Source organism: Erinaceus europaeus, chromosome 1, assembly GCF_950295315.1.
Source record: "Erinaceus europaeus chromosome 1, mEriEur2.1, whole genome shotgun sequence".
NCBI classification, from domain to species: domain Eukaryota; kingdom Metazoa; phylum Chordata; class Mammalia; order Eulipotyphla; family Erinaceidae; genus Erinaceus; species Erinaceus europaeus.
This window is the reverse complement of record NC_080162.1, coordinates 115199488-115227483: the sequence shown is the minus strand read 5'-3', so window position 1 is coordinate 115227483 and position 27996 is coordinate 115199488. Positions and strand designations below refer to the sequence as shown.

Here is a 27996-nt window from a genome sequence, read left to right as displayed (position 1 = left end):
TGGGCACTGTTGTAGACAAAACAAACAGGGAATAATTGTTCCTTGAATTTTTATTTCTTGTCTTTGAAGAAACTATTAACAAATATAAAGGTGCTAGTTTTATAAGTTCAATGCTGCCACCCTAAAAAGACCATGCTGCTTTAGCAACTGGGAAAAAAACAAAAAGAAATTCGGTGAACTTTTCACTTTTCTTTTGAACATGATCCGTGGTAGGGGAACTGAGTCCCCTGAAAAGTTGTGCCTTCCCTCACGAAAGGAACTTGAGGTGGTGTTCTGGATGACAGGAAGTCCTGGGCGGAGATCTCTCTCTCTCTCTCTCACAAACACCCACACCCAAACATACCCCCCCACCACCACACTTTAAGCTTTGGGGTAATGCTGGATTCTTTCCTGCACTGCCTACCCCCTCTTGGAAGGAGAAGGCCTGGGCTCATTGCACCCCAGGCTGAAGTAGATAGTTGCAATCTGTCTCCTATTGCTGATCCCAGCCAGAAGCAGTCCCTCCAGCTCTGGAATGCAATCTAGTCCCCAGTGTCCTTCTGGGGGGGGGGGGGGAGGCTAGGGGAGGGCGACTCAGACCTAAACTCAGGGAGCTGGGAAGAAGGCAGTTATGCAGTCAGATGCCTCCAAGGCTGAGGACCCAAGGTGGGAGGGGGTGGGTGGGAAGGAGGGCGATAACAGAGGGAAATGGAATTGGGAGGCAGGTGAATGTGCAGAATCGAGATTCCGGCTCACTGAGGGCCATGTGGACCATGGGGAGTAGTGCTGTCTGTCCAGCATAGACTTTCCACTGACATTTCAACCCATTTCTCCATCATTAGAAATCAAACTCTGCCATTTAGGTCACTAACAGTACATGATTGGGCCTTAGGACTGGCTTCTCTGGAAGTGACATGGGGTGGGGAGCTAGTTAATCCCCCAGTGTTCAGAATGCAGGGAATACTACTGAATGGGTCAAAGATAAACATCACACAAGGTGCCAGTGCTGTTTATGGACTTCCTTGCTTGTGTGAAGACAGACTACTTCATTGGCTTTAAGAAGTTCAGATGGAGGTCCCCAAGCCCCAGTCCCACATGTTCAGAGGTGGTCAGGATCTGGCTTTACATGGTTGTAAAACAAAACAAAACAAAACCAAACAAAACAAAAAACAGTTCTTTGGTTCTGCCCCTAAATCAGCCTTGTCAGTGGGACTGTCCTTGAATTCCTAGCAGCCTAAGGGCTTTGGGGCAGAGCCCAGGTCTCTGAGTCCTGAATATGAATCCTGCTATGCCATTGCTCAGGCCTGTTTCTGGCGTGGGGGGTGGAGGATGCGGGGTGGGGGCAGTGTTCTATAGGTCCCTAATCAAGGCACCAGGACTATGTCTCGGCTTTAGCCTGTGCTACCTTGGGACTCAGGGACCTTGGGACCATGACTTCAGTGGTCTATGCCACAGTTTCTCCATTTATAAGTGTGGGGGGGACCAAGAGGAGTTCCCACATCATGTTATAGTGAAGAAGAGATTCGACCAGGTGTCTGCTCAGTATTTCCTCTTGCACAGTGTCGGTACCTGTGCCTGTCCCCACCAGGAGCCCAGACTGGCAGGAAAGGCCCTGAACCAGGGTTGTGGTTGTGAGGGCAAGCTCACTGTAGCCCTGAGATGCATGAGATGTGGAGGAGGGAGGAAAGGATCGGGGTCAGGTTGTGGGAGCACTTGCTGTTGACAACGGGGCACTTTTCACTAAATTAGCATTTTCCCTCCAATCTGAGAGACAGGGGGAGTGGAACATCATGACTATTCCTGGGAAGGAAGGAGCTCTGGGCCCCCAGCACCAGGAAGCCCCTGCTCCCTGCCCTTCCTGCTGAAGATAAGAAGCAGGGGGTGGGGGGTGGTAGGAGGGCAGGAGAGGCCCTATGAACAGGGAGCCCATTTTGGGGAGAACTGACAGGATCTTGGAGGAGAGCAAGGGGCCTGCCCAGATGCTTCCAGGGAGGTGCCCAGCTTGGCTCCTACCAGCTCTAAAACACAAGCTTCTTGGGCACTTCCCAGGGAAACTCGCTTCTTCCAAAGTGGCCATAGCATGCCGTTTTCTGATAGATGGGCTTCTTCAGATCCAAGTCCCTGAATAAAAAGAAAGGGTCAGTTTGGATGGGGAGGGGGGGGGTGGTAGACAGCATAATGGTTGTACAGAGACACTCATTCCTGAAGCTCCAAAGTCCCAGGTTCAATCCCCCACGCCCATCCCCACCCCCTCAAACACACCACCATAAGCCAAAGCTGAGTAGTGCTCTGGGAAAAAAAAAACAAGTTTGAAAGGGGTCAGGTGGTGGCACACATAGTTAAGCACACACATTATAGTGTTCAGGATCCAGGCTCAAGCCCTGGTCCCCACCTGCAGGGGGAAAGCTTCATGAGTGGTAAAGCAGGGTGGCAGGTGTCTATCTGTCTCTTTCCCTCTCAATCTACTCCCTTTCAATTTCTCTCTGTCTCTGTTCAAATAAATAAATAAATAAATAGTATTTTTTTTTAAAAAGGGTCCATCTGTGGTCTGGGAGGTAGCACAGTGGACAAAACATTGGACTCTCAAGCATGAGGTTCCAAGTTCAATCCCCAGCAGCACATGTACTAGAGTGATGTCTGGTTCTCTCTCTCTCTCTCCCCTTTATCATTAATTAATAAATAAAATATTTAAAATCTTTTAAAAATAGTGTTGGTTCAATGCAGTTGGAGTAGGTTTCTTTCCTCTGAATGCCAAACACAGTAAGGCTTAACAGACTCTGGTTTTTCTCATCACACACAGCTAGTTCCCATTTGTGCCTCACTCAAAGAGAATAGGCTTAGGGGTTCAGGGACAGTCTGACCACACAGATGAACCCAGGGACCAGGGTTTGGACTCTTCCTGCTGCTGCCTTGCTCTTCTCCCCTCCACCAGCCTGGTTCAGACTAACAGCCAAGCTCTAGAAATCAGGGGGCAGCACTAGAAACAAGAGCAGATGGGAACAGCCAATGTATTTCCCAGTCATTGGCCCTTGGAAGCATTTACTTTTTTTTTTTTTTTTTTTTACTGTTTTCCCTTCCCCACTGGCTCAAAGTTATCAACCAACTTCCTGCAGCCTGCAAAGCAGGGCACCTTGCATATGTGGATGGTGCTCAGTGCAAGAACTTGGAAGGCCTCCTGCTTCTGGAAGGAGGAGACTTCTCCTTCTCAGCTAAGCCCTGGGGGGTGGGGAATGACTAGGAGTCAAGGGAGCGGGCTGAGGGGATGCTTCACCTGACAATGACACCTGGCCTGAGGTCGAAGTTCTTGTTCACCACATCCAGCAGCTCCTTCTCTGTCTTCTGAGAGGTTCCATAGGTGAAGAGGGAAATGGACAGTGGCTCAGCCACGCCGATGGCATAGGATACCTTGCAGGAGACAACAAGGTCAGGGGCAGACACCTGCTTTTCACCTTGATCTCCCCCGGAAGGAGAGAAACATATATCTCTTGACCCGGGTCCTCCGCAACAGTATCTGGCTAGAAATTCTGGGGCCAGCTCACTGTAGAGCAGCAATGGTAGGGGGGCTGGGTCAGCTTGCTCTGCTACTTGAGAAAGACTGGTCCTGAAATGAGTGCAGCCTAGAATGTTCCAAGCTGTGACCATGGGCTGTGAGCTCAGACTGGCAGGGACTAGGAGTTACACAGGCTCCTGTGCTAAATGTGAATCTACCTGGGGTAAATAGTTTTACTGTTTACTATTTAAAGACTTTCTTCAAGTTTGGGAGCTACTCTCTGCCCTAATCAAGCTTTCTAGTTCTATTCTCAACTCTGACACCATCTGACACCAGACAATACTTTTAGTCCACCTGCATGTTAGCTATCAGGCTCAGGCAAGAATTGCTAAAGTCATGAGCTACCTGGAACATACTTAAAATAGACCTCCTAGCTTGTTCCCACCCAAAGATCCCTAATTTCATCTGGTCTATTCTTACCTTTGGGTTCCTGCTTACTGAGACATTTCCTTTACATCTTACTGCCTCAGCCACCAAGTTGCAGATACTACTATGATTCCATCCTGTCTTCCCTGGACAAATGACCTCATCAATGTGTCCTGAAGTGTTCCCTCCCCAGAGCCCTGCCCCACTAGGGAAAGAGAGAAACAGGCTGGGGGTATGGATCCACCTGACAATGCCTATGTCCAGCAGAGAAACAATAACAGAAGCCAGACCTCCTACCTTCTGCTCCCCATAAAGAATTTTGGTCTATGCTCCCAGAGTGGTAAAGAATAGGTAGGAATTGTGTGGAATTGTACCCGTTATCTTACAATCTTGTTATCATTATTAAATTACAAAAAACCAAAATCCTAGGGCTGGGTGGTGGCAAACGTGGTTGAGTGCACATGTTACAATGCATAAGGACTGTTTTGAGCCCCCAGTCCCAACCTGCAGGGGGAAAGCTTTGCAAGTGGTGGAGCAGGGCTGCAGGTCTCTCTCTCTCTCTCTCTCTCTCTCTCTCTCTCTCTCTCTCTCTCCACTCCTCTTTCCCTCTTGATTTCTGGATGTCTCTATCCAATAAATAAATAATGATAATGGAAATCCCCACTGTCTTCACAGTGGTAGGGTTTTTTTTTTAAACAGTTCCACTGAGTTTTATTGAAGTTTGAATCAAACCATGATACTCACACATTTGTTCAAACGCAAACTAGGATGCTTTTTATGTGGCTCTCTCCACTAAAGAGTGTTGCCTCCCCCTCCCTCTGGTGGCTAGAACCACATGAGGACACCCAACAGAATGCACACAGGGCCATGTCCTCCCTACCAGGGGACGCACCTGCACCAGCACTCTTCGGCAGAGCCCTGCTTTCACCAGGGACTTGGCCACCCAGCGGGCAGCATAAGCAGCTGACCGGTCCACTTTGGTGTAGTCCTTCCCAGAGAAGGCCCCTCCGCCGTGTGCCCCCCAGCCACCATAGGTGTCCACAATGATCTTCCGGCCAGTGACGCCAGCATCACCCTATGGAAGGGGAGGGAGGAGTGGGGGGATGAGAGCAGAACCAGGGTCCATAATGGCTGGTGCAGAAACGTCTGAGGCACTGTGGTCACCACCAGGTTCTGACTTGGAAAATGCATCCTGAAGTTTCCTGAGGCCATTTAACAAAGACCCCCTTGGCTAGGAGCCAGTCAAGTGTGTGGAGGGCTTGATAAGTCCAGGAAGAAAAACAAAGACTTGGGGCTGGGTGGTGGTTCACTTGGTTGAGAGCACATGTTATAACACACAAGGACTCAGGATTGTGTCCCCGGTCCCCACCTATAGAGGGAAAGCTTTGCGAGTGATGAAGCAGTGCTGCAGATGTCTGTTTCTCTTCCTCTCTATCTCTCCCTTCCCTCTCTATTTCTTACTGTCTCTATCCAGTAAGTAAATAAGGATAAAATAAATAAATAAAAGAGCCCAATACTTGAAACAGAGAGAGAGAGAGAGAGAGAGAGAGAGACTTTCCTTTCACTCCATCTTTCTACCTTAGATCTGGTCACAGGACCTAGTTGGGGGGCTCCAATCTGCAGCAGCACATCCACATCTCAGGTGTCCTCTCCCCAGATAGTACTGAGCAGCCCTTCAGAGGCACCCACTTCTGCATCCCCATCCCTGGGGTGGCAGGAAGCCCTTCTAACATACAGCTCCACCTCCATGCCCAGGAGACTTGGGAGGTGATCTGTCCAAACACCTGAACAGCAAAGAGGTCAGCAAAGGGTGAGCTGGCACCTGAACAGGTGTGACAGTGGGGCCTGAGGTGCCTGGAGCTACGCTGAGTGGGAGGACCCTGGGGACATGTGACAGTTCTGTAGAGACTAGCAGAACCACACTGTGAGCAGTGCAATGCCGAGTGCTGGTGCACAGGGGACACATCCCAGTACCATGGACACAGCCAAGACCAGGCGCACCTGGGGGCCGCCGATGACAAACCGGCCGCTGGGCTGCAGGTGGTAGATGGTGTCTTTGTCCAGGTACTTGGCTGGCACCACGGCCCGGATCACCTGCTCCTTCAGGGCCTTGCGCATGTCCTCCAGAGTGATGTCCTCATTGTGTTGCACGGAGATAACAATGGTGTGGATTCGTACCGGGATGACCGCACCGTTGTCCTGCATGTATTGCACTGTCACCTATTGGCAAGAATGGTAGCAAACATCAGTCAGCCCCATCCTGTCACAGCTCCAGTCACGGGTACCCAAAAGGCCCAGGTGCTGGGGTCAAGGTGGAGGCTCCTGTCCTCAAAGAACCTCCAGCAAAGTTAATCTGCCTCATTATTTCCCCCTTTCCTTTCCTTTCCTTTCCTTTCCTTTCCTTTCCTTTCCTTTCCTTTCCTTTCCTTTCCTTTCCTTTCCTTCCCTTCCCTTCCCTTCCCTTCCCTTCCCTTCCCTTCCCTTCCCTTTCCTTCCCTTCCCCTCCTCTCCCCTCCCCTCCCCTCCCCTCCTCTCCTCTCCTTCCCTTTCCTCCCTCCCTTCTTTACATGTCAAAAAATTTTGTTTATTTACTACTGGATAGAGACAGAGAGAAACTGAGAGGGAAGGGAGAGATAGAGAGGGAAAGAGACAGACACCTGCAGCCCTGCTTCACCACTCATGAAGCTTTCCCCCTGCAGGTGGAGACTAGGGGCTTGAACCTGGGTCCTTGCGCATTATAATGTGTGTACTTAGCCAAGTGTGTCAGCACTTGGTCCATCTTTTATTTTTTTGTCCTTTCCTTTTCTTTGTGAAACAAAGATCTTTTATTCATTCAGAAAGAGAAGCATAGAGAGGGAGAGACACCACAGCACTGAAGTTTCCTTCATGGCCATTGTACTTTCCATGTGATACTGGGGCTTGAATGTGGGTGGCAGGTACTCTATTTTGTGAAATACATTTCATTCTTTTTTAATCATTATTTATTTATTTAGGATAGAGACAGAGAAAAACTAAATTGGAAGGAGACAAAGAGAGATAGAGAGAGACCTGAAGCACTACATCACTGCTTGTGACATTTTCCCTACCCCCAACTCCCCCACATGTGGGGACTGGGGGCTTGAACTCAAGTCCTTTATGCATTGTAATGTGGCACTAAACTAAGTGTACTACCACCCGGCCCCTTGGTATATTCTTTTTTTTTTTTTTTCTAAAGATTTTATTTGTTTATGAGAAAGACAGGGGGAGAGAGTAAGAGAACCAGACATCACTCTAGTACATGTGCTGCCGGGGATTGAACTCAGGACCTCATGCTTGACAGCCCAATGCTTCATCCAATGTGCCACCTTCTAGACCACCATATTCTTTTATTTGAGTATTAAAATAATACAGTATGTCCTGGAACCCCACTTCCCCAGAGCTCTACCCCACTAGGGAAAGATGGAGACAGACTGGGGATATGAATCCACCTGTCAATGCCCATGTCCAGTGGAGAAGCAATTACAGAATCCAGACCTCCCACCTTCAGCTCCTTATAGTGTTCTTTGGTCCATACTCCCAGAGGGATAAAGAAGCTTTCAATAGAGGGAATGGGATATGGCACTCTGGTTGTAGGAACTGTATAGAATTGTACCCCTCTTACCCTACAATCTTGTCAACCATTATTAAATCACTAATAATAATAATCAAAAAGTTGACAATAAGAAAACACAAAGCAGAAATTGGACTGGGTAAAAGTAAAAGAGAGGGTTCATTTCAGGTCCTGAAACATGATCCTGGAACATGATGGCGGAGGACCTAAAGGGGGTTGAATTGTTATGTGGAAAAGCCAAGAAATGTTACATGTGTAAGCTACTGTATTTTACTGTTGACTATAAAGCATTAATCTTCCCAGTAAAGAAAAAAATTATAAAGAAAAGAAGAAGAAGGAGAAAGAGGAGGAGGAGGAGAAAGGACAAAACGGCTGCCGAGAGCAGTGCATTCATAGTGCTGGCACTGAGTCCTAGCGATAACCATAGAGGCAATAATAATAACAACAATAAATACGTAAATAGATAAAACCCACTCACATACTGTTGGCCCAAGTGAGATGGGAGGCTGTACACTACCATATGGGAAAACAGAGCTTAGGGCTTACGGAGAAGGCCTACATCCTGAGGCCTCTCACCCCTGCTCCCCACAACCCCTGCTCTCCTGCACACTCCCCCGTCTCCCCAGCAGCACTCCTTGTGGAAACACAGTAGTGTGGCCAGGAACAGGGCTCCAAGCAAGGCTCTTATCTCATCCTGTCAGCAAGATGTGGGGGAAAAATACACCATGGAAAACACAGCACGGACCAGAAACAAAAATAGCGACGCGTGCTGCCACCTGATTCCCAGTATCAGCAGCAAGAATTTGCTCAGGTGGAAGGACTCATCCTGTTCCCAGTCAACAGTGGGGAGATACTGGCAATCCCTTACCCATTCCCGTCCTGAGGGCTCTCCCTGTGGGCAGCCACGTGGAGTGAGCTGGGCGGGGGTGGGGTTGGTGGTGAGGAGGAGGCTGGCCCACGGACCACCCCCCAACACACACACACACACACACACACACACACACACACACACAGACAGACTTTCAGCAGGCTCACAATCACACCTTCCCCCACACCTGCCAGCTCCATGCTGCCTGTGCCAGCTGTGGACTCCAGAGTAGCTTCTTCTTCTTTTTTTTTTTTAAATATTTATTTATTTATTTATTTATTTATTCCCTTTTGTTGCCCTTGTTGTTTTATTGTTGTAGTTATTGATGTCGTCATTGTTGGATAGGACAGAGAGAAATGGAGAGAGGAGGGGAAGACAGAGAGGGGGAGAGAAAGATAGACACCTGCAGACCTGCTTCACCGCTTGTGAAGCGACTGCCCTGCAGGTGGGGAGCTAGGGGCTTGAACCGGGATCCTTACTCTGGTCCTTGTGCTTTGTGCCACCTGTGCTTAACCCACTGAGCTACAGCCTGACTCCCCAGAGTAGCTTCTAAAGTGAGCTCTGGGGGGGAGGGCGGTGGCATACCCAGTTAAGTATACATATCACCATGCACAAGGATCTGGGTTCAAGCCCCCGCTCCCCACTTTCAGGGGGGGAAGCTTTATGAGCTGTGGAGCAGATCTACAGGTGTGTGTCTTTTTCTCTCCTCTGTTTTCCTTTCCCTTTCAATTTCTCTCTGTCTTATTAAATGAAGTAGGGGAAAAAAGTGGAAAAAATGGCCACCATTAGCAGTGGATTCCTAGTTGCCACACTGAGACCCAGTGATAACCCTGGAAGCAATAAAAAAATAATGAAAAAAAAGTGGACTCTGTGAATCTGGTAGGAAGGCAGATCCTGGGAGAACCCATATTCCTCTCCTTCTCTCAATATCTTCAACCTGGGAAACCCTGTATTACTGACCAAAATGAAGAAGGCCTTTCCCACTCCACCTTTTCTGGAGAGGGGAGCCTTACCCCTCACTCACCCTCTTTTTAAAATTAATTTACTTATTTAATAATGGGTAGAGACTGTGAGAAATTGAGAGGGAGGAGAGACAGAAAGGGAATGAGACAGAGACATATGTAGACCTGCTTCACTGCTCGTGAAGCTTCCCTCCTGTAGGTGGGGACCAAGGGCTCAAACCCAGGTTCTTGTGCTTGGGAATATGTGCACTTAACCAGCTGCACCACCACCGGGTCCCTGTACAATTCAGTTTTGAAACCCAGCCTGCACAGTATTGAAGGAAGTTTGAATGTGATTTCTTTCTGTCTGTCTCTCTCTCCCTCTCTCTGTCTCTACTTGAAAAAAATAAAATACTTATTTGTTCAGTTAATCATTTAATGAGAGAGAGAAAAAAACTATAATGCCACTGTGGCATGTGCAGTGCTAGGGACTGAACTTGGGAAGTCAGGTCTATAAGTCCTGCACTTTACCACTTAGCCACTGTCCTGGCTGCACCAGCATTCATAACGTGGGGGTTGAGGAGAGCGAAAGTAAGCCAGGAGCATTTCTGCGGGCTCATACTTGCATCACTACTACTGGCCTGCAAATACAGACATCAGTGAGGATTTTAACACAGCGGTGGGCAGAGGTCAAGGCCTGGGAGACAGACAGTAAGCTGACAGTGTTTGTGAGAAGCAAAGCAAAAGGGTCACAGTGAGGTACAGACAGCACTTGTTCCTGCCATGTCTGGCCTTGCGTAAGACATGGAGCCCCATGGATGTAGAAAAGGCAGCATCTGAGAGGCTGAGACCAGGCAAGGAGGATGTGGCTGGGGCAACTCCAATCCACACACACACACACACACACACACACACACACACACACACACACACACACACACCAAGAAGGCAAAACAAGAAACAAACATTGAACTGTTCTTTCAATTCTCCTATATGTTTTATATGTTTCACAACAGAACATTGGGGGCTGGAGCAGAAAACATCTAGAGTTGAAGTTCCTTCCTTCCTTCATTACTACTTCCTCTTCCTCCTCCTCCTCCTCCTCCTCCTCCTCCTCCTTCTTCTTCTTCTTCTTTTTCTCTCTCTCTCTCTCTCCTTATCTATCCCTTCCTTCCTTCCCTCCCTCCTTCCTTCCTTCCTTCCTTCCTTCCTTTCTTCCTTCCTTCCTTCATTATTTTATTTCTTTTTCTTGCCACCAGGGTTATCACTGGGGCTTGGAGTCTGCATAATGAATCCACTGTTCCCAGCAGCCAGTTATTCCATTTTTCTTTTCTTTTTCTTATTTTATTTGATAGGGCAGAGAGACATTGAGAAAGGAGGGGGAGAGTGGTCTGGGTGGTGGTATACCTGGTTGAGCACACATGTTATAGTGTGCAAGGACCAGAGTTCTTTTTGTTTGTTTGTTTGTTTAATTTTATTTATAAAAAGGAAACACTGACAAAAACCATAGGATAAGAGGGGTAAAACTGAGGACCAGAGTTCTAGCCCCTTGTCCCCACATGCAGGGGGAAAGCTTTGCAAGTGGTGAAGTAGGTCTGCAGGTGTCTCTCTGTCTCTCTCTCTCTCTCTATCTCTCCCTTCCCTCTCGATTTCTGGCTGACTCTATCCAATAAATAAATAAAAATAATTTTAAACAATTAAAAAAAGAGAAGTGAGAGGGAGTTGGAAATCAAGGAGAAACCACTGAGAGACACCTGTAGGCCTGCCTGCTTCACTACTTGTGAAGCTTCCCTCCTGCAGGTGGGGACCGGGGTGGGGAGAGGGGATTTGAATCCAGTTGAGTCAGGAGGACTTTGGGGGGGCACCTGAAGAGGTGAAAAGCAGTAGCTCACCTGAGTCTTGGAATCCGGCCTTAGCCAGGGAAGGACACCGGAGCGCCTCAGCTCTGCCATCCGGGAATTGAGCTTGTGAGCGAGGATGATGGTGAGAGGCATGCACTCTTCCGTCTCATCCGTGGCATAGCCGAACATCAGGCCCTGAAGCAGGGGGGAGAGCCTGTTAAGCAACACACAGCTTAGACAGAAGGGCAGCTTCCTGCAGGGAGAGATAAACATTGTGGCCTTCAACACACTAGGCCAGGAGGTGGAATGGGGACCACGCCAAGCCTGGGCACTCTTGGCACTGCTTTGCAGGAGAGAGTGGCCTCTCCTGCTAGGTGGTAAGAACAAGGGGCCTGTCCCACAGTATGGTTCATCCAGCTCCTTTCCTATGGGTCAGAACCAAGGCCAGGATGGATCAACCACATTGACAGTCTGTGGCGGTACTGAGTTACCTGGTCTCCGGCTCCCACATCTTCTTCATTTCTGTCAAGGTGGACACACTGGGCTATGTCTGGGGACTGCTGTTCCAGAGCCACCAGAACATTGCAGGTCTTGAAGTCAAAGCCTAGGCAGAAGGGAAAGGATACCTGAGTGGAGGTCTTCAGTCAGACACAGGGCAGCTCTTGTGTTGAGTGGGGTGGTGGTAGGCGAGGGGGGGGTCTCCCAGGGGGGGGTCTCCCACAGCTGAGGCCTGGGGTGGGGAAGCTCATAGATTCTTCCCATATTATCATGTAAAATCCCACAGAGAATGCTCCCCTACACATACACACACATGTATGTATGTGTAAAGTACCATTTTAAAGTAAAATAATATAGTAAAATATCATTTTACTATATTAAAGTATGCCTTACATGAAACTAAAAAGCTTCTACACATCAAAAGCAAACTAGCCAAGGATAACCAGACAACCCAGTAAATGGGAGAAGATATTTGCCCATCACACACCAGATAAGTGATTGACATCAAACATCTATACAGAATTGGTACAGATCTACAAAAGAAGTAAAAATAACCAAACAAAAAAGTAGACCAAAGAACTAAACATTTTCTAAAGAGATACACATGCCCACAGACATATGAAGAAATACTCCAGTTCACTTGTCATTAGAGAAATGCAAATTAAAACTACATTGTATCGACAGTCCTTAAATAAATAAAAATGAAGTTACCTTATGATTCAGCAATACCACTCTCAGGCATTTATCCAGTAGACACTCAAGCACTAATTAGAAGGGACATATGCACCCCTATGCTCATAGATGCCTATCACAATACCCAAAGAGTGGAAGCAACTTAAATGTCCATCAACAGATGACTGGCTAAGGTAGTTATGGGATATATATACTCCATGGAATACTACTCTGCAATCAAAAAAGATGATATTGTATCCTTTGGGAGAGGGACAAAATAAATTGAACTGGAAGTGATTATACTTAGAAATAAGTAAAATAAGTGAAGAGATGAAAGACAACTACCAGATAGTTTCACTCATGTGGAATCTAGAGATCTTATTTACATGAACTTGACAAAAAAAATCCAAACAAAACAAGTAAGCGAACTGTAAGGCTTATAAGAACTCTGGTGGTTCTTAGGGAGGTGGTAGGGTAGGGATACAGAACTTTGGTGGTGGGTGTGGTGTGGGACTATACATTGTAATCTTGCAGTCTTGTAACAAATTATTAGTAACAAATAGAAATTAAAGAATAAATAAAGTAAGCCTTGATTTAAGAAATATATACCAGCACACAGCAGACTGCAAATGTTACTGTGTGAAAGGACCCAGGTTGAAGCCCTCATTTCCTAACTGGGGGGGTGGGGCTTTATGATTAATGGGACAGTGATGTGGGTGTCTCCTTTTCTCCTCCTCCTCCTCCTTCTTCTTCTTTATTTATTTATTTATTTATTTATTTTTACCAGAGCATTGCTGCTCAGCTCTGGTTTACGGTGGTACAAGGGATTGAATCTGGGAGCCTCAGGCATGAAAGACTCTTTGTATAATCATTATGCTATCTACCCTAGCCTGTGTCTCCTCTTTTCTCTATCTTTATCCCTCTTCCTCAACTTCTGTTTATATATATTCACAGGGAGTCGTGGAATAATGCAGGCAATGAACCCCAGCAATAACCCTGGTGGTCAAAAGGAAACAAACAAACAAAAAACCCTACACATATCTTCAGTATAAAAGCCAGGGCAAACTACAGCTGCTCTGGCAGTAAAACCAACAGGTGACTTAACTCCCACAGCCTCTCCCAGAAGCACCACTAATCCAGTAGAAAATCATTGTGTGAAGTGAAAAATCAAGGGTATGGGGGCCAGGCAGTGGCACACTGGGTTAAGTGTACATGGTACAAAGCACAAGGACCTGTGCAAAGATCCCGGTTTTAGCCTCCAGCTCCTCACCTGCAGGGGGGTCGCTTCACAAGTGGCGAAGCAGGTCTGCAGGTATCTATCTTTTTCTCTTCTCTGTCTTCCCCTCCTCACTCAATTTCTCTCTGTCTACAATAGCAACAACAATGGAAAAAAGATGGCCTCCAGGAGCAGTGGATTCATAGTGCAGGCACTGAGCCCCAGCGATAATCCTGGAGACAAAAAAAAAAAAAAAAAAGCCTTATTGAAAAAAAAAAAAAGAAAGGAAAAATCAAGGGTTCCACTGCCACTCAGAAGCCCATGGATGTGCCCAGTCCAAGAATGAGCCATTCTGAAACAGGTGTGGTGGACAGAAACCATCTTAGCCAACCCCTCTTAGCAGCAGTCCTCTGACACAAGATGGGTACAGAAGCTGGGACAAACAGAAAGGCCCCACCTCTGGAGGTGCAGGCCTCAAATGCTTGTCCCCAAAAGCTCAGGCACCACGTGGAAAGCTAGTCCAGTTCAGGCTAGTGCAGTACACTGGATGCTGGTTTGTGGGGTCTCAACGAGCAGCAGTCCAGCCTAGGAGCCTCCTTAGGGAGCTTCCCTTCACTCACAGCTCTGCTGGGTTCAGCTCCAGGAAGGGGCTGTGTGAATAAGGAGCTACCTGTGCAGAGGCCAAGTATGAGTGACAAACTGGCTCCCATCCTTCTTCCTGCCTAGGCTATCTATTCTTGTGCTTATACTGCCGGGATGGGTCTATTGAAACGAACAAACAAATAGGGCCAATCTACCAGATGAAATCACACGAAACTCCTTAGTGGGCCCATCCAGTCTTTGATACCGGCACACCGTTAGCCAGTGTAAACACAGATACCGTCTTCAACACCATCTGCCTCCACTTGAACACTCCTTCAGTTCTCCACGCCACCCTCTCAAACTGCCTGCCTCTCCCTGAATGCCCCTGGAGCTCTTCCTCACATGCCACACCATTACCACAGCCCTCTGCAGCCTGCACCATTCCAGGCCAGCCACAGGTCTCCTTTGACCCATACAGCTCGTTCTTTTCCAGTGAATGATTTTTTTAAATTACTGATTTAATAATGATCAGCAAGATTGTAAAATAATGGGTAAAATTCCATACAATTCTCACCACCAGAATTCTATGTCCTATCACCTTTACTGGAAACTTCCCTATTCTTTATCCTCTGGGAGTATGGACCAAAATTCTTTATGAGGAGCAGAAGGTGGGAGATCTGGTTTCTGTAATTGCTTCTCTGCTGAACATGGGTGTTGGCAGGTAGATCCATACCCGCAGCCTATTTCTCTCTTTCCCTAGTGGGGCAGAGCTCTGGAGAGGTGGGGTTACAAATCACATTGGTGAGGCTGTCTTCCAGTGAAGTCAGGTTGGCATCATGGTAGCATTTGCAACTTTATCTAAGACAGATTTCCTAGGTTTGTTTGTTTGTGTCTAGGGTTATCACTGGGGCTCCTGCTGGCACTACAAATTCACTGCTCCTGGAGGCCATTCTTTCCATTTTCTTGGATAGGACAGAGAGAAATTCAGAAAGATAGACACCTGCAGACCTGCTTCACTGCTTGTGAAGCTCCCTCCCTGTAGGTAAGAAGCCTGGGGCTCAAACCCAGATCCTTTCACAGGTCCTTGTGCTTCGTACTATGTGCACTCAACCTGGTGTGTCACTGCCTGGCCCCCAACTTCCTAGCTTCTTCCAACATGAAGACCTCATATCTCATCTGCTGTATTCTTACCTTCTGGTTCCCAATTATTAAACAATTTGTTCAGTCTTATATTCGGTGAATGATTTTACAATGCATACCAGCTGACAACCTCTAGAAAGTCACTAGACGCTCTCCAGTTTTGCATTAGACCTTTCCAGCCACTGTCTGAATCCCCCAAGAGGACTCACACGAGCACAAGAATGGTATGTTTGAGGTGTGTGAGAGGGGGAGGAAGGGAGGGAGGAAGGGAAGGAGAGAGAGAGAGAACACTTAGGTGCAGTGTACCATCCCAGCCTGCCTCAACTCTGGCTGCGTTTGAAGATGTCACTTGTTACCATGAGCAACACATGAGTGGTACTAGACAGCAATAGGCAATGTCAAATAGCAGTGGCTCTGTGAATCTCAATGACAGGCCAGGAGGGTGGCTCTGGAGGCAGGCCTTCAATGGCCCTGCTCAAAGTCATGGCATCTTTTTGGATACAGGAAAATTCAGAGAGAGCCAACTGGGACTCAGAAAGAATGCTCCTCTTAAAACCTCTACTGAGTCAGACCCCCCCCCCCCCAAAATAAAACAGCATGGACACAGGGCCCCTGAGCTCCTGAAGTGGGTCAGTGCACATAGCCCTGGGTACCTGCCTAATACACCTTGGCCTTTAACAGCCCCTGTAGGCCTGCCCAGCCATAGGTGCTGGACTTTTTAAAAAAAAAGTCCTCCCTTCTCTCCAGCTCTCACCTACACCTGGCCACAGGGTTCCAAACCCCCCCCCCCGCCCCCGTCACCAGAACCTGTACCGCAACCCTGGGTTCCTATGATGTCAGGCTCTGGAGCCAAACTGAGCCAGACTGTCATCTTTGCTTGCTGTCAGTATCAGTTCTGAGCTGAGTCATCTTTCCTCCTGTCTGTAACAGGAAGCAGGACAGCATATCAGAAACACAGCCTCATGGGCAGCCATGGGCTGATCCAGGTACCACACACAAAGGATTTGCATCTCTACACCTCAGCTTCCTCATCTGCTTAAGTGCAGCTGAGTTCCTGAGAAGATTAGGTAAGGACACACACACACACACACACACACACACACACACACACACACACACACACAAACTAATACCTGAAACTTCACAGCTCCTTTTACTCTGTGTTCCTTTCTTCCAGAGTCTATGCCAGCACCAAGAAAGCAAGACCACAGTCAACCTTTGGCAAGACCACAGTCAACAGGGGATGACCATGTGTTGGTTCAACTGAGCACAGTCACCTGGGATGCCCTAATTTTTTTCCCCCTGCCATTAACTTATGTTTTCTCCATGGTTATCACTGGGGTTCTGTGACAGCTCTATAAATCTACTGCTCCTGGAAGACATTTTTTCCATTTTATTGGATAGGACAGAGAAATTGAGAGAAGAGGGGAGATAGAGAGGGAGAGAGACAGAGACACCTATAGACCTGGTTGAGGCAGCCCATAGTACTGATGCCAAGACTTCAATGGAGTCTTGCAGGAAGTGTCCTCCTTACAAGTAGGGAGGTGGGGGCTCGAACCCGAATCCTAGTGTAGGTCCTTGTACTATGTGCCTTGTACTACGTGAGATTAACTGAATGAACCACTCCCCACCTTACCATTGCTTTGGACTCAAGCAGAAATGCCCATGATGGAAACACTGACAAAAACCATAGGATAAGAGGGGTACAACTCCACATAGTTCCCACCACCAGAACTCTGTATCCCATGCCCTCCCATTCCTACTCATGACCACAGAATGTGAGCTCAGATCTACAGGGATGCGGAGGTCACATAGGCTCCTAAGCTGAATATGGGCCCCAGATCAGATCAAATCGATGGGGTTTACAGTAAAAAAATATTTATATACCTTTCCCATATTCGGAAGCTACTATCCTCCCTGATCTAGCTTTCTGGTCCTTTTTCCAGCCATGACATCATCTCCCCAGGCAATAACTTGGATCCACCTGCATATCAAACATCAGACTCAAGAAAAAAAAAAACTAGAATAGTCATAGGCTCTTTGGAATATAACTAAAATAGGACTACTAACTATCTACAAAATGGAGGGACCCCTCCCAACTCTTCATCTGAGCTATTCCAGTCTTTAGGTTCATGATTAGTCAACAAATTATTGGCTCTATATGCTAACTCTTTTTTCAGCCATCAGGTTCCAGATGCTAGCATGATGCTAACCAGACTTCCCTGGACAGACAACCCCACCGAAGTGTCCTGGAGCTCTGCTTCCCCAGAACCCTGCCCTACTAGGGAAAGAGAACAGGCTGGGAGTATGGATCAACCTGTCAATGCCCATGTTCAGTTGGGAAGCAATTACAGAAGCCAGATCTTCCACCTTCTGCAACCCATAATGATCCTGGGTCCATACTCCCAGAGGGATAAAGAATAAGAACTTTTTATAAAAAAAAGTCCTGATAGTTTACATTTATAGAAGACTGAAAGCCTCAGATGTGAGGCATCAGCCAAGATCAGCACTTATTTCCTGCCAGGGGCTCTGGACGAGGAGCCTGCCCTCACCTTTGGCAGAGTCATCGTAGCCAATGTGCTTGATGGCATCTCGTACCACCCGCTGGTAGTCCACCATGGCTACAGAGGTGATCTCTCCACACAGCAGCACCATGCCCGTCTTACACACCGTCTCTGCAAGGAAGGGAGCAGGTGAGCTGTTCTGCAGCTGCAAAAGGAAGCTCAGTGCCAGGCTGCCCACAGTTCTGATGCCAAGACTTCAATGGAGCCTTGCAGAGGATGGGTCAGAGTACTAGACAGTGGTACTTTATTTTTTAAATTTAATTTTGTTTATTTATTATTGGATTGAGAAAGGGAGGGGGAGATAGAGAGGGCTAGAGAAACCTTCAGCCCTGCTTCACCACTCATGAAGCTTTTCCCCCTGCAGGTGGGCACCAGGGGCTTGAACCTGGGTTCTTGAGCATTGTAGTGTGTACGCCACTGCCCAGCCCCTAATCAGAGTAGTAGATGAAGAGGTAGATTTTCAAGCATGAGGTCCCCAGTTTAGTCCCTGGCATTGCATATGCCAGAGTGATGCTCTGGTTTTCTCTCAGTAATGACTAAATAAATATTGAGAAAATGGTAAAGCTGTTCCACAAGAGCAGATCCCAGCACAGGAACTGACCATCATCTTTTTTCCCCCCACACTTTTATTTAATTATTATTAGATAGAGTCAGAGAGAAATTGAGAGGGAAGGAGAGATAAAAAGGAAGAGAGACAGAGAGACACCTGCAGTCCTGCTTCACCACTTGTGAAGCTTTCCCCCTGCAGGTGGGGACCAGGGGCTTGAACCTGGGTCCTTGCAAACTGTGCACTTAATCAGGTGCACCACTGCTTGGCCCTATGAACATCTTCCAGAATTTTCTGGAAAGAACTGATCTCACCAGAGTCTCCATCCCCAGCCTTCTAGCCTGCTTTCTCAAATGAGAGCAGAAGATGACAATAAGATGACCATGTGGATCAGAGTGTGTGTTTATCATGAAGACTGCAGTCAACATACATGCAGTTTCTACTACACCCCCACGCCCCCACTGCTGGCTGTGGGAGTGGTATCCTGAACAAATCTTGGAGGCAGGATCACTTTCTCTGGGCTATGTATAAAGACATCAGGGTGAGGTCTCCATGCAGAGGGGCTCAGTAGTGCCTGATACAGGTGGCACTGCAGGAGAGGAGAGGGTTGGTCTGTTCAGTGCCCAGGGTTAAGTGACAGTGAGGGGAGTGGGACACCCAGACGCTATGACCATGACCTTGACCCTGACCTTGACCCTAGCTAGGGCCCTAATGCAACTGTACCAGGTCTAGAGTTCTCTAGACTCAGAAGGTCCTCACTGCCGTGCTGAGTGTTTCAGCGTAGGCAAAGGTTTCAAGACCACCCCACTCGGGTCTCTGGCAGGAAAGATGGATGGGCACTTCTTACCGCAGGCCACTTTGGCATTGGGGTCCTGTTTGAGGTGGGCATCCAGCACTGCATCACTGATCTGGTCGCAGATTTTATCTGGGCAAGAAGGAATTCACATAAAAATCAAAGACATAATAGGCATAATAAACTGCAGCATGCAATAATTATACCCTCTGTCAGCTTACCTATCAACTTTACCTACTACGAAGACACTTTGAAATCTAAAAGATTGTTGATCATTATTAAATCACCAATAAAATAAAAAAGCAATATAAAAGATTAGAAGGGGGTCTGAAAATTTTATTTCTTCCCACTCCTGCTTAATTTTTGATAATGTATATTAAATAAAGTCATAGAGTTCCCTAAAAAGGAAAAAAAAGAAATCTATTCTAATGAGTTTTAGGAGTCTAAAGCAATTCACAGGGATACACACACACACACACACACACACACACACACACACACCCTTCTAAAGTTCTCTCATTTTTCAATATATCCCCTTTGATTCTTTTTTTTAAATTTTTATTTATAAAATGGAAACACTGACAAGATCATAGGGGTACAACTCCACACAATTCCCACCACCAGAACTCCGTATCCCATTCCCTCCCCTGATAGCTTTCTTATTCTTTATCCCTCTGGGAGTATGAAGCCTGGGTCATTATGGGATGCAGAAGGTGGAAGGTCTGGCTTCTGTAATTTATTCCCTTTAATCCTAACATCTAAAGAAGTCTTAGAAATAGGAGCCAAAATAGCTAACAATTTCATTAAAATTAGGTGTTGAGATGTAAAATCAGTTGGAGGGGACAAGTGGTGGTGCACCTGGTTGAGCACACACATTAGGACCCCCAGTTCAAGCCCCTGGTCCCTACCTGCAGGAGGAAAGCTTCACGAATGGTGAAGCAGGGCTGCAGGTATCTCTCTGTCTCTTTCCCTCTTTCCCTCCTCCTCTACTCTCAGTTTAACTCTGTATCTATCAAATAATAAATAAATAAAATATAAAAATAGGTCAATAAAATCAGCTGAGACAGATGTCAAGTATGCACCACAGGTTCCACAAGATGCTGTGGACTGTATTAACACAAGATTCCAGTCCATGACTTCACCTGTTTGAGTCCTACACAAACAAACTCCTATACATTTGTTCTGCAGAACATCACCATAAATAGTTCTCAGGTCTTTCCCCCTGAGGTGACTCAGCTTCCTGAAGGGCAGATACTCTCATAGTTGGGTCTGACTTCCTCCGTCAAAGTGGGATGGACAAAGAGTTCAGTGTGAACTGGGTTTTGGTCAATTCTTCCACTGTTTCAACATGGCCCAGTGTGGATATCACTGAATGGCCCTTGGGGAAAACTGAACTCTTGCTTTGAGGTTCTGTGAGGTGTTGATGCTTACAGATGTAGAACTGAAAATGTCACCTACTTAGACATATTGCATCTCACTTAGTGTTCCATATACCCACAGGGTTGGTTCTCAACAGATACATATTTCAGTTCATGCTGCTTTGTTTTCATTTACATTGTTCTGTTTTTTTCCTCTTCAGTGCAAGGGATTGAACCTGGGTCCTTGAAGCCTCTGGCATGAAAGTCTTTTTGCATAACCCCATTCCATGCTGCTTTGTTGATACATACCTGCTATACAGAAATCTGCATGTAAATATTAACATATACAATTTGGTAAATTTGGACATTTGTATCCATTTGACTGCCATCATCACTACAACCAAGGTGATACCTCCCTCACCCCCAGAAATTTTCTCATGCTCTATTTTTTAAATTAAACAAAAATTTAAGGGGCCAGGTGGTGGCACCCCTGGTTAAATGCTCAAATTACAGTGAGCAAAGACCCAGGTTCAAGCCCCTGGTCTCCACCTGAGAAGGAAAACCACAATTGGTGAAGCAGGGCTGAAGGTGTCTCTCAGTCTTTTTCCCTATATTACCCCTCTCCTTCTCAATTTCTCTCTGTCTCTATCTAATAAATAAATAGGTAAATAAAATAAATTTTCTAATACTGCATCTGCTGATCCCAACTTATACAATGCAACCAGTACCACCTTGGCATGCTTCACTTCAGAATATGTCCTTAGACGTCAGGTGTGGAATGCCAACCCTTCAGCATCATTACTTGGGTGAGAACTTTCCTTTCTAATAGGACTCCTTAATTCCATTTGGGGTGGTGCATTTCCTAGCAAAGCCCCCAAACCTAGATATAGACCAGGTCCCATGAGATAGGGCAGATGTACAATGTATCCTAAATTAGGGCAAAATATATACCTGAGAGCAAAAGTACACACTAGTCTGCAGTGAGTCAACATATACAGCAAGCAAGTAGAAAGACCTAAAAAGACACCATAAAGTACCTAATGAAATAGTTTCTACTTAGACCTAGATACCCTCCTCATCCTACTTTCTATTATACTTCCCTCAGTCACTCCAAAGCTAACCTTATCAAAGTAAGGACTACAAAAGCTGAATAAGGGCAAGAGACTGGCATATTTTAACGATGACTCTTTAGTCACTATCAGGCCACCCCATCTGCTGGGGCCCTAGTCGGGGAGTCCTGGGATTTCCACACATACATGAAGGGACTAGACCTCTAACAGATCCCTTTTTCCACTGTCACTGGACACCTCCATCAGGAACAACATAATGGACCCCTTTGTGGGCCCCCATAGTACCTTGCCCTCAAGGTGGATCAACAGTGGTAGAAAATGTTCCATCCTCCAAAGGGGGGTTGGATAACATACTCTATCTACAACCTGAAGAAGATGGGTCCTGAAGTTGGTGCAACTCAGAATGTTCCTACTGATGACCACAGAATGCAAGCTCAGACCTACATGAATGTAGAGGTTATATAGGTCCTATGCTGAATATGGGCCCCAGATCAAATCGATGGGGTTTACAGTCAACAATACTTATACATTTTTGCCATATTTGGGAGCTACTCTCCTCCCTGATCCAGTTTTCTAGCCACTTTTCCAGCTATGACATTATCTCCCCAGACAATAACTTGGGTCTACCTGTATATCAGATGTCAGGCTCAGGAAAAAACTAGTATAGTCATGGGCCCTTTGGAATATACCTAAGTAGACTTACTAGCTATTTCCAAAATGGAGACCCCAAGTCTTCATCTGCAATATTACAGCCTTTAGGTTCATGATTAGTCAACAATTTGTATGGCTTTATGTTAACTCTTTTTTTTCAGAGACCAGGTTCCAGATGCTACCATGAGGCCAACTGGACTTCCCTGGGCAGATGACCCCACCAATGTGTCCTGGAGCACACTTCCTCAGAGCCCTTCCCCACTAGAGAAAGAGAGAGGCAGGCTGGGAGTATGGAACGACTAGTCAATGCCCATGTTCAGCGGGGAAGCAATTACAGAAGCCAGACCTTCCACCTTCTGCATCCCACAATGACCTTGGGTCCATAGTCCCAGAGGGTTAAAGAATAAAAAAGCTATCAGGGGACAGGATGGGATATGGAGCTCTGGTGGTGGGCATCGTACCCCTCTTATCCTATGGTCTCATCAGTGTTTCCATTTTATAAGTAAATACATTAAAAATAAAATAAAATTTAATTATCTTTATTTCATTATTGAATATAAATAGCTAGAAATTGTGAGGAATGGGGAGACAGAGAGGGAGAGAGACAACTGCATCTCTGCTTCATCACTTGTGAAGCTTTCCCTCCTGCAGGTGGGGACCATGGACTTAAACTCCAGTCCTTGTGTACTGTAACATGTGCTCTCAATCACATGCGCCACCACCTGGCCCCCCTCAGATCCAGAATTAAGCAGTTTTCTTCTCAAAAGCACATAATAAATCTGTCATGAAAAATATTAGTAAGCCTGCAATTAAAAGATATTATATATAATATCTTCTTATATATTGTACATGAAAGAATATATATATGAGAGGAATTACATCATCTTTCCTTTAGAAACTGCTAATTGACATGGAATTTTCTATCTGTTCTCCTGCCAGTGGCAGATCCTGGTTGTAAATATAGGTTTCTCCAAACCCAAAACCTTTGCAAACTCTTAATAATGTAGGCTTCTGCTGCCAAAATATCACCTTAGGCCTGCCTATGGAGACCCAGAGGAACAGCTCATGCCTGATGACTCTGCTTGTTTAACGGACACGAGTCACCTGTTCACTGTTGCACACAGGGCAGTGGGGTAAGGGATATTAGGGACAAAGCTAGAGTCTGGAGCAAAGATATTAAGGCTAAGCTCCTCAAGACAAGAAAAATGCTTAGGAAGGGCTTTTCAGGGCTGCTGCTTTACATTTTCAAAATCTCTATCACTCAGTAGGATTACAACAGTCCATCGTTGGCAGGGCTGGCTGGTGGCACACCTGGTTAAGCGCACGTGTTATAGGGCATAAGGATCTAGGTTCAAGTTGCCAGTCCTACCTGCAGAGGGAAAGCTTTGCAAGTGGTGAAGCAGGGCTGCAGGTGTCTCTTTATTGCACTCCTTCTCTATCTCCAACTTCCATCTCAATTTCTGGCTGTGTCTATCCAATAAATAAATATGCATAATTAGAAATTTTGAAAAAGACAATCCACAGTTGGTTTTCTTGGAAGCTTCTTCTTCTAGCGTTTGCCTTCTTGGAAGCTGAGAAAGAAGAATTCTTTTTCTCTTTCTGGTGGAAAGGAATTTCAGCTCTGGAAGGACAAGCAGGAAGGTAACCCAGATTTAGAGGAAAGAGTCTAGTCAGAATGACAAGAAAAAGGGAAATGAGACACACCAAAGTGCTTTCATGGACTGATGAGAATTTTCTTTTCTTTGCTTTTTAAAAAAAATTGTATTATCTTTATTTATTGAATTGACACAGCCATAAAACAAGAAATTTTATTTTCTTTGCTTTTTTTAAAAAAAAATTGTATTATCTTTATTTATTGAATTGACACAGCCATAAAACAAGAAATGAGGGGGAGACAGAGAGGGAGAGAGACAGAGAGATACCTGCAGCCCTGCTTTACCACTTGCAAAGCTTTCCCCCTGTAGGTGGGAACCAGGGATTTGAACCCAGATCCTTGTGCATTGTAACATGTGCACTCAACTAGGTGCACCACCACCTGCCCCCTAGCCCTGGCTGAAATTTTTATTCTTTTCTCATGGGACACAAGGCATTGTGTCCCAGGCTCCCATCTGTCACTGTGTGAGAAGTACCTGCTTCCTCCTGGTAGAGCAAGTCCTTTTCCTACCCTGTACCTGGCCTCCAAACATAGGAATGAACCCGAGACTGTGAAGAGAGTAAACCTAGATCCATTACCTATTAAGCTGGGCACAGTGAAAAAGGCTGTTTACATGAAATGGAGCTAAGTGACATACAAAACTGTTTGAGCCAAAGTTTCCCAACAGTAGCACTATCGACATTTGGAGCCTGATTGTTTTTTATTGATGGGGATTGGGGGAGAGGCGGGATGGTATCATGCATTTAGGATGTTTGTAGGTATACCTGGTCTCTCTCCACTAAATATGTCAGTAGCACTCTACCCCTACATAGTAGTGACAACAATATTATCTTATCTTCCTAGACATTAAGAAATGCCCTTAGAGAAAAGGGAAGCAGGGACCAAGCAGTAGGGCACCCTGTTAAGTGCAAAGACCCATGCGAGGCTCTGGGTTTGAGCCCCTGCTCCCCACCTGCAGGGGGGAAGCTTCAAGAGTAGCAAAGCAGGTCTGCAGGTGTCTTTCTCTCTCCTTCTCTATCTCCCCCTTCCCTCTCAATTTCTCTCTGTCTTATCCAGTAAAATGGGAAAAAATGGCCTCCAGGAGCAGTAGATTCATAGTGCCGACACCAAGCCCCTGCAATAACCCTGGAGAGGGGGCTGAGAGGTAACAAGGCAGGTTAAGCACATGTGGCACGAAGTGCAAGGACCTGTGTAAGGATCCCAGTTTGAGCACCCGGCTCCTCACCTTCAGGAGGGTTGCTTCGCTTCACAAGTGGTGAAGTTCTGCAGATGTCTACCTTTCTCTTCCTTTCTCTGTTTTCCCCTCCCCTCTTGATTTCTCTCTGTCCTATCCAACAACAACAGCTAAACAACAATAACAAAAACAACAACAAGGGCAACAAAATCGGAAAAATGGCCCCTAGGAGCAGTGGACTCATGGTTCAGGCACCGAGCCCCAGCAATAACCCTGGAGGCCAAAAAACAAACAAACAAACAAACAAAAAAAAAAACAGAGAGGGGGAGAGGGAGAGAGAAAGAGAGAAGGAAAACAAAACACTGGCTAAGGCAGACGAGAGGAGCAGAATGTTGAGGTGTCCAAAGCTGAAACCCAAGGTTTGAGAGTTATATTTCTTTGAAAAAGAACAGAAACAGGGAAGTGTGAAGGGGAGGGAGAGGGGAAGGGAGAGGAAAAGGTAGACTTGGTTATATTACCAGAAACTTCATATACTCAAATGATTTTTAAGTTATTATCTTTATTAATTGTATAGAGACAGAGAAATTCAAGGGGGAGAGGGAGAGGGAAAGATACAGAGAGACACCTGCAGACCTACTTCAGCACTCATAAAGCTTTCCCCCTGTAGGTGGGGACCAGGGGCTTAAACTCGGGTCCTTGTGCACTGTTACATGCATTCAACCAGGTGCACCACCACCCGGCCACCTCAAATGACTTTTGGAGAAGTGCTTTAAATACATCAGTGTTCTCCCAAGACAACAGTTTTCAAAACGTTGCCAGCAGCAGCAACATTTTCTGGAATGTATTAAAAATGCCAATTATTGGACCCCACTGCCCAAAACATACCGAATCAGAATCTTTGTATTTTAATTTGCACCTGGGTGATGTGGAGACACCCCAGAGGTCAAGAGCTGCCATTGTCCTACAAGTCAAGGCTCTGCTCACAGTCCTGGTGTGTCCTGCAGGGAAGCCTCTCTTTTCCTCACATCACAGGCCACCCTACCTCTCAGCCCCCCCCATGAAGCTTGCCTTGGTTCCCACCTTTAGGGAAGTTATCACTCTGTCTTGGACATCAGATCTCTGAAGCTTCCTGGATCAGGACACCTATCTCGGCACCTGTTAGAATGCATTGCTGTTCATTTCTCAGCTGCACATGCGTGACATGCATAACTTAGTGGCTTGTGGTCATGGCTGAGGGTAGATTCTCTGCTAAGTGGTTCCCTGGTGACTCAACTCACACACATGTATCTACTGGCCCTTGCATATACACATACAAAAAAGTTTCTACGTGGTTATGCATTGCATATTTAAATAAGTGTACCTTTGTGTTGACAAACAGGTGGTGCCTTACAACATGGATTCCTGATCCTCCTAAACTTCTTTAAAAATTTTTTATTATATTCATTTATTGAGTAAAGCCAGCCAGAAATTGAGAAGAAAGGGGGAGACAGAGAGGGAGCGAGACAGAGAGACACCTTTAGCTCTGCTTCACCACTTGTAAAGCTTTCCCCCTGCAGGTGGGATTGGGGGCTTGAACTCGGATCCTTGCACACTGTAACATGGTTGCTCAATCAGATGTGCCACCACCCAGCCCCCTAAACTTCTTTCTTAAAACCTCTTATTTATTTATTATTGGACAGAGACAGCCATAAATTGAAAGGGAGGGGGAGATAGGGAAAGACAGAGAGACACCTGCATCCCTGCTTCACCACTGGTGAAGCTTACCCCCTGCAGGTGGGTACTAGGGGCCTGAATCTGTCCTTGCACATTGCACTATGTATGGTCAACCAAGTGTGCCACTACCAGGCCCCCAGAACTTCTGATTTATCCTTCACACCAGTGACTTTCATAGAAATGACACATCAGCAGGATAATGAATACTGATCCATAGTGTTCAGCAGTCACTGACGCTGTTGGCTTTTAAAGATTGTTAGGACAAGTGACTTTCCCATCATGATAGGTGGCTATCTGTCCAGGACAACCTACTTACCTGGGTGTCCCTCACCCACAGATTCCGACGTGAACATGAAGGCTCCTTCCTCACTCAGAGAGTGGTCACACAAACCATCCACTGGCCCATTCATCTTCTCACTCCTCTTTGTGTAGTTCCTCCAAGGGAGTCTTGACACGGTGGCTTTGTCCAAGGTTTGCTCTCCTTTAAACCTGACAGGCCTGCCCTTGTGGGAGCCACGGGGCCGGCTTCTGCCTGATGCCCTGTGAGCACGTGAGAGCCTGGCAAGGATGGGTGAGAAGGGAGGGGCTGGCTACAGATGTGTCACTCCCTCCAACTGGACAGAGCTTGCTCCTGGGTGACTCCTATATATGGAAAAGTGAAAGTACCTGAGTAACCATGTGAGAAAACTGGAGGAGTCCATTTCTTGTAAAAAAAAAAAGGGGGGGGACTGTTCCCTTGAAGGATCTCAGTCCTTAGCTCTCACGTCCCAAGTCCTAAATCTCTGGTCAGTGTATGGCACAGAAGGCTGTGTAGATTCTGCAGAAGTAAAGTCTTCTGAGGACTCTCTCTCTGACTCTATAGCTAACCTCCATGTCACCGCTCTGAGGTTAACACCCTGCACTGGAGTGGGGCATGGGGGGGCAGTGTTCATTCAGGGAAACCAGTTGGCAGTAGGAAACCTTGCTGGAGTTATGGTTTCAGCTGATATTGAAGCACAGGTGGCTTTTGCTGTTCACTTCCTCCCCCCATACCTAGTCCAGATTGGACTGTTCCCTGTCTACCTTCTCAGAGCAAGAACATGCACCTGTGTTCTGAGCCAGCTTGCATATTACACAACACATTCACTTCTGGAGAAACGCTCTGAAATCTACATTTTCTTTTTTCAAATATTTATTTATTTACTATTAGATAGAGACAGAAAGAAGTTGAGAGGGGAGAGGGAGATAGAG

At 46.4% G+C, this 27996-nt stretch overlaps 1 protein-coding gene across 1 annotated transcript; it reads right to left on the bottom strand.

Annotated features, from left to right (window-relative positions):
- Positions 1-32: 32 nt before the first annotated feature.
- MAT1A (methionine adenosyltransferase 1A) lies at positions 33-27387 on the bottom strand. Its single transcript, XM_007533800.3, has 9 exons — positions 27083-27387; positions 19201-19278; positions 17795-17917; positions 11626-11738; positions 11186-11329; positions 5897-6115; positions 4788-4970; positions 3251-3384; positions 33-2100 (listed from the first exon to the last, which is right to left on the bottom strand). Exons 1-9 carry the CDS (start codon positions 27174-27176, stop codon positions 1998-2000), a joined length of 1191 nt encoding a protein of 396 aa, XP_007533862.1. The 5' UTR covers positions 27177-27387; the 3' UTR covers positions 33-1997.
- Positions 27388-27996: the final 609 nt, after the last annotated feature.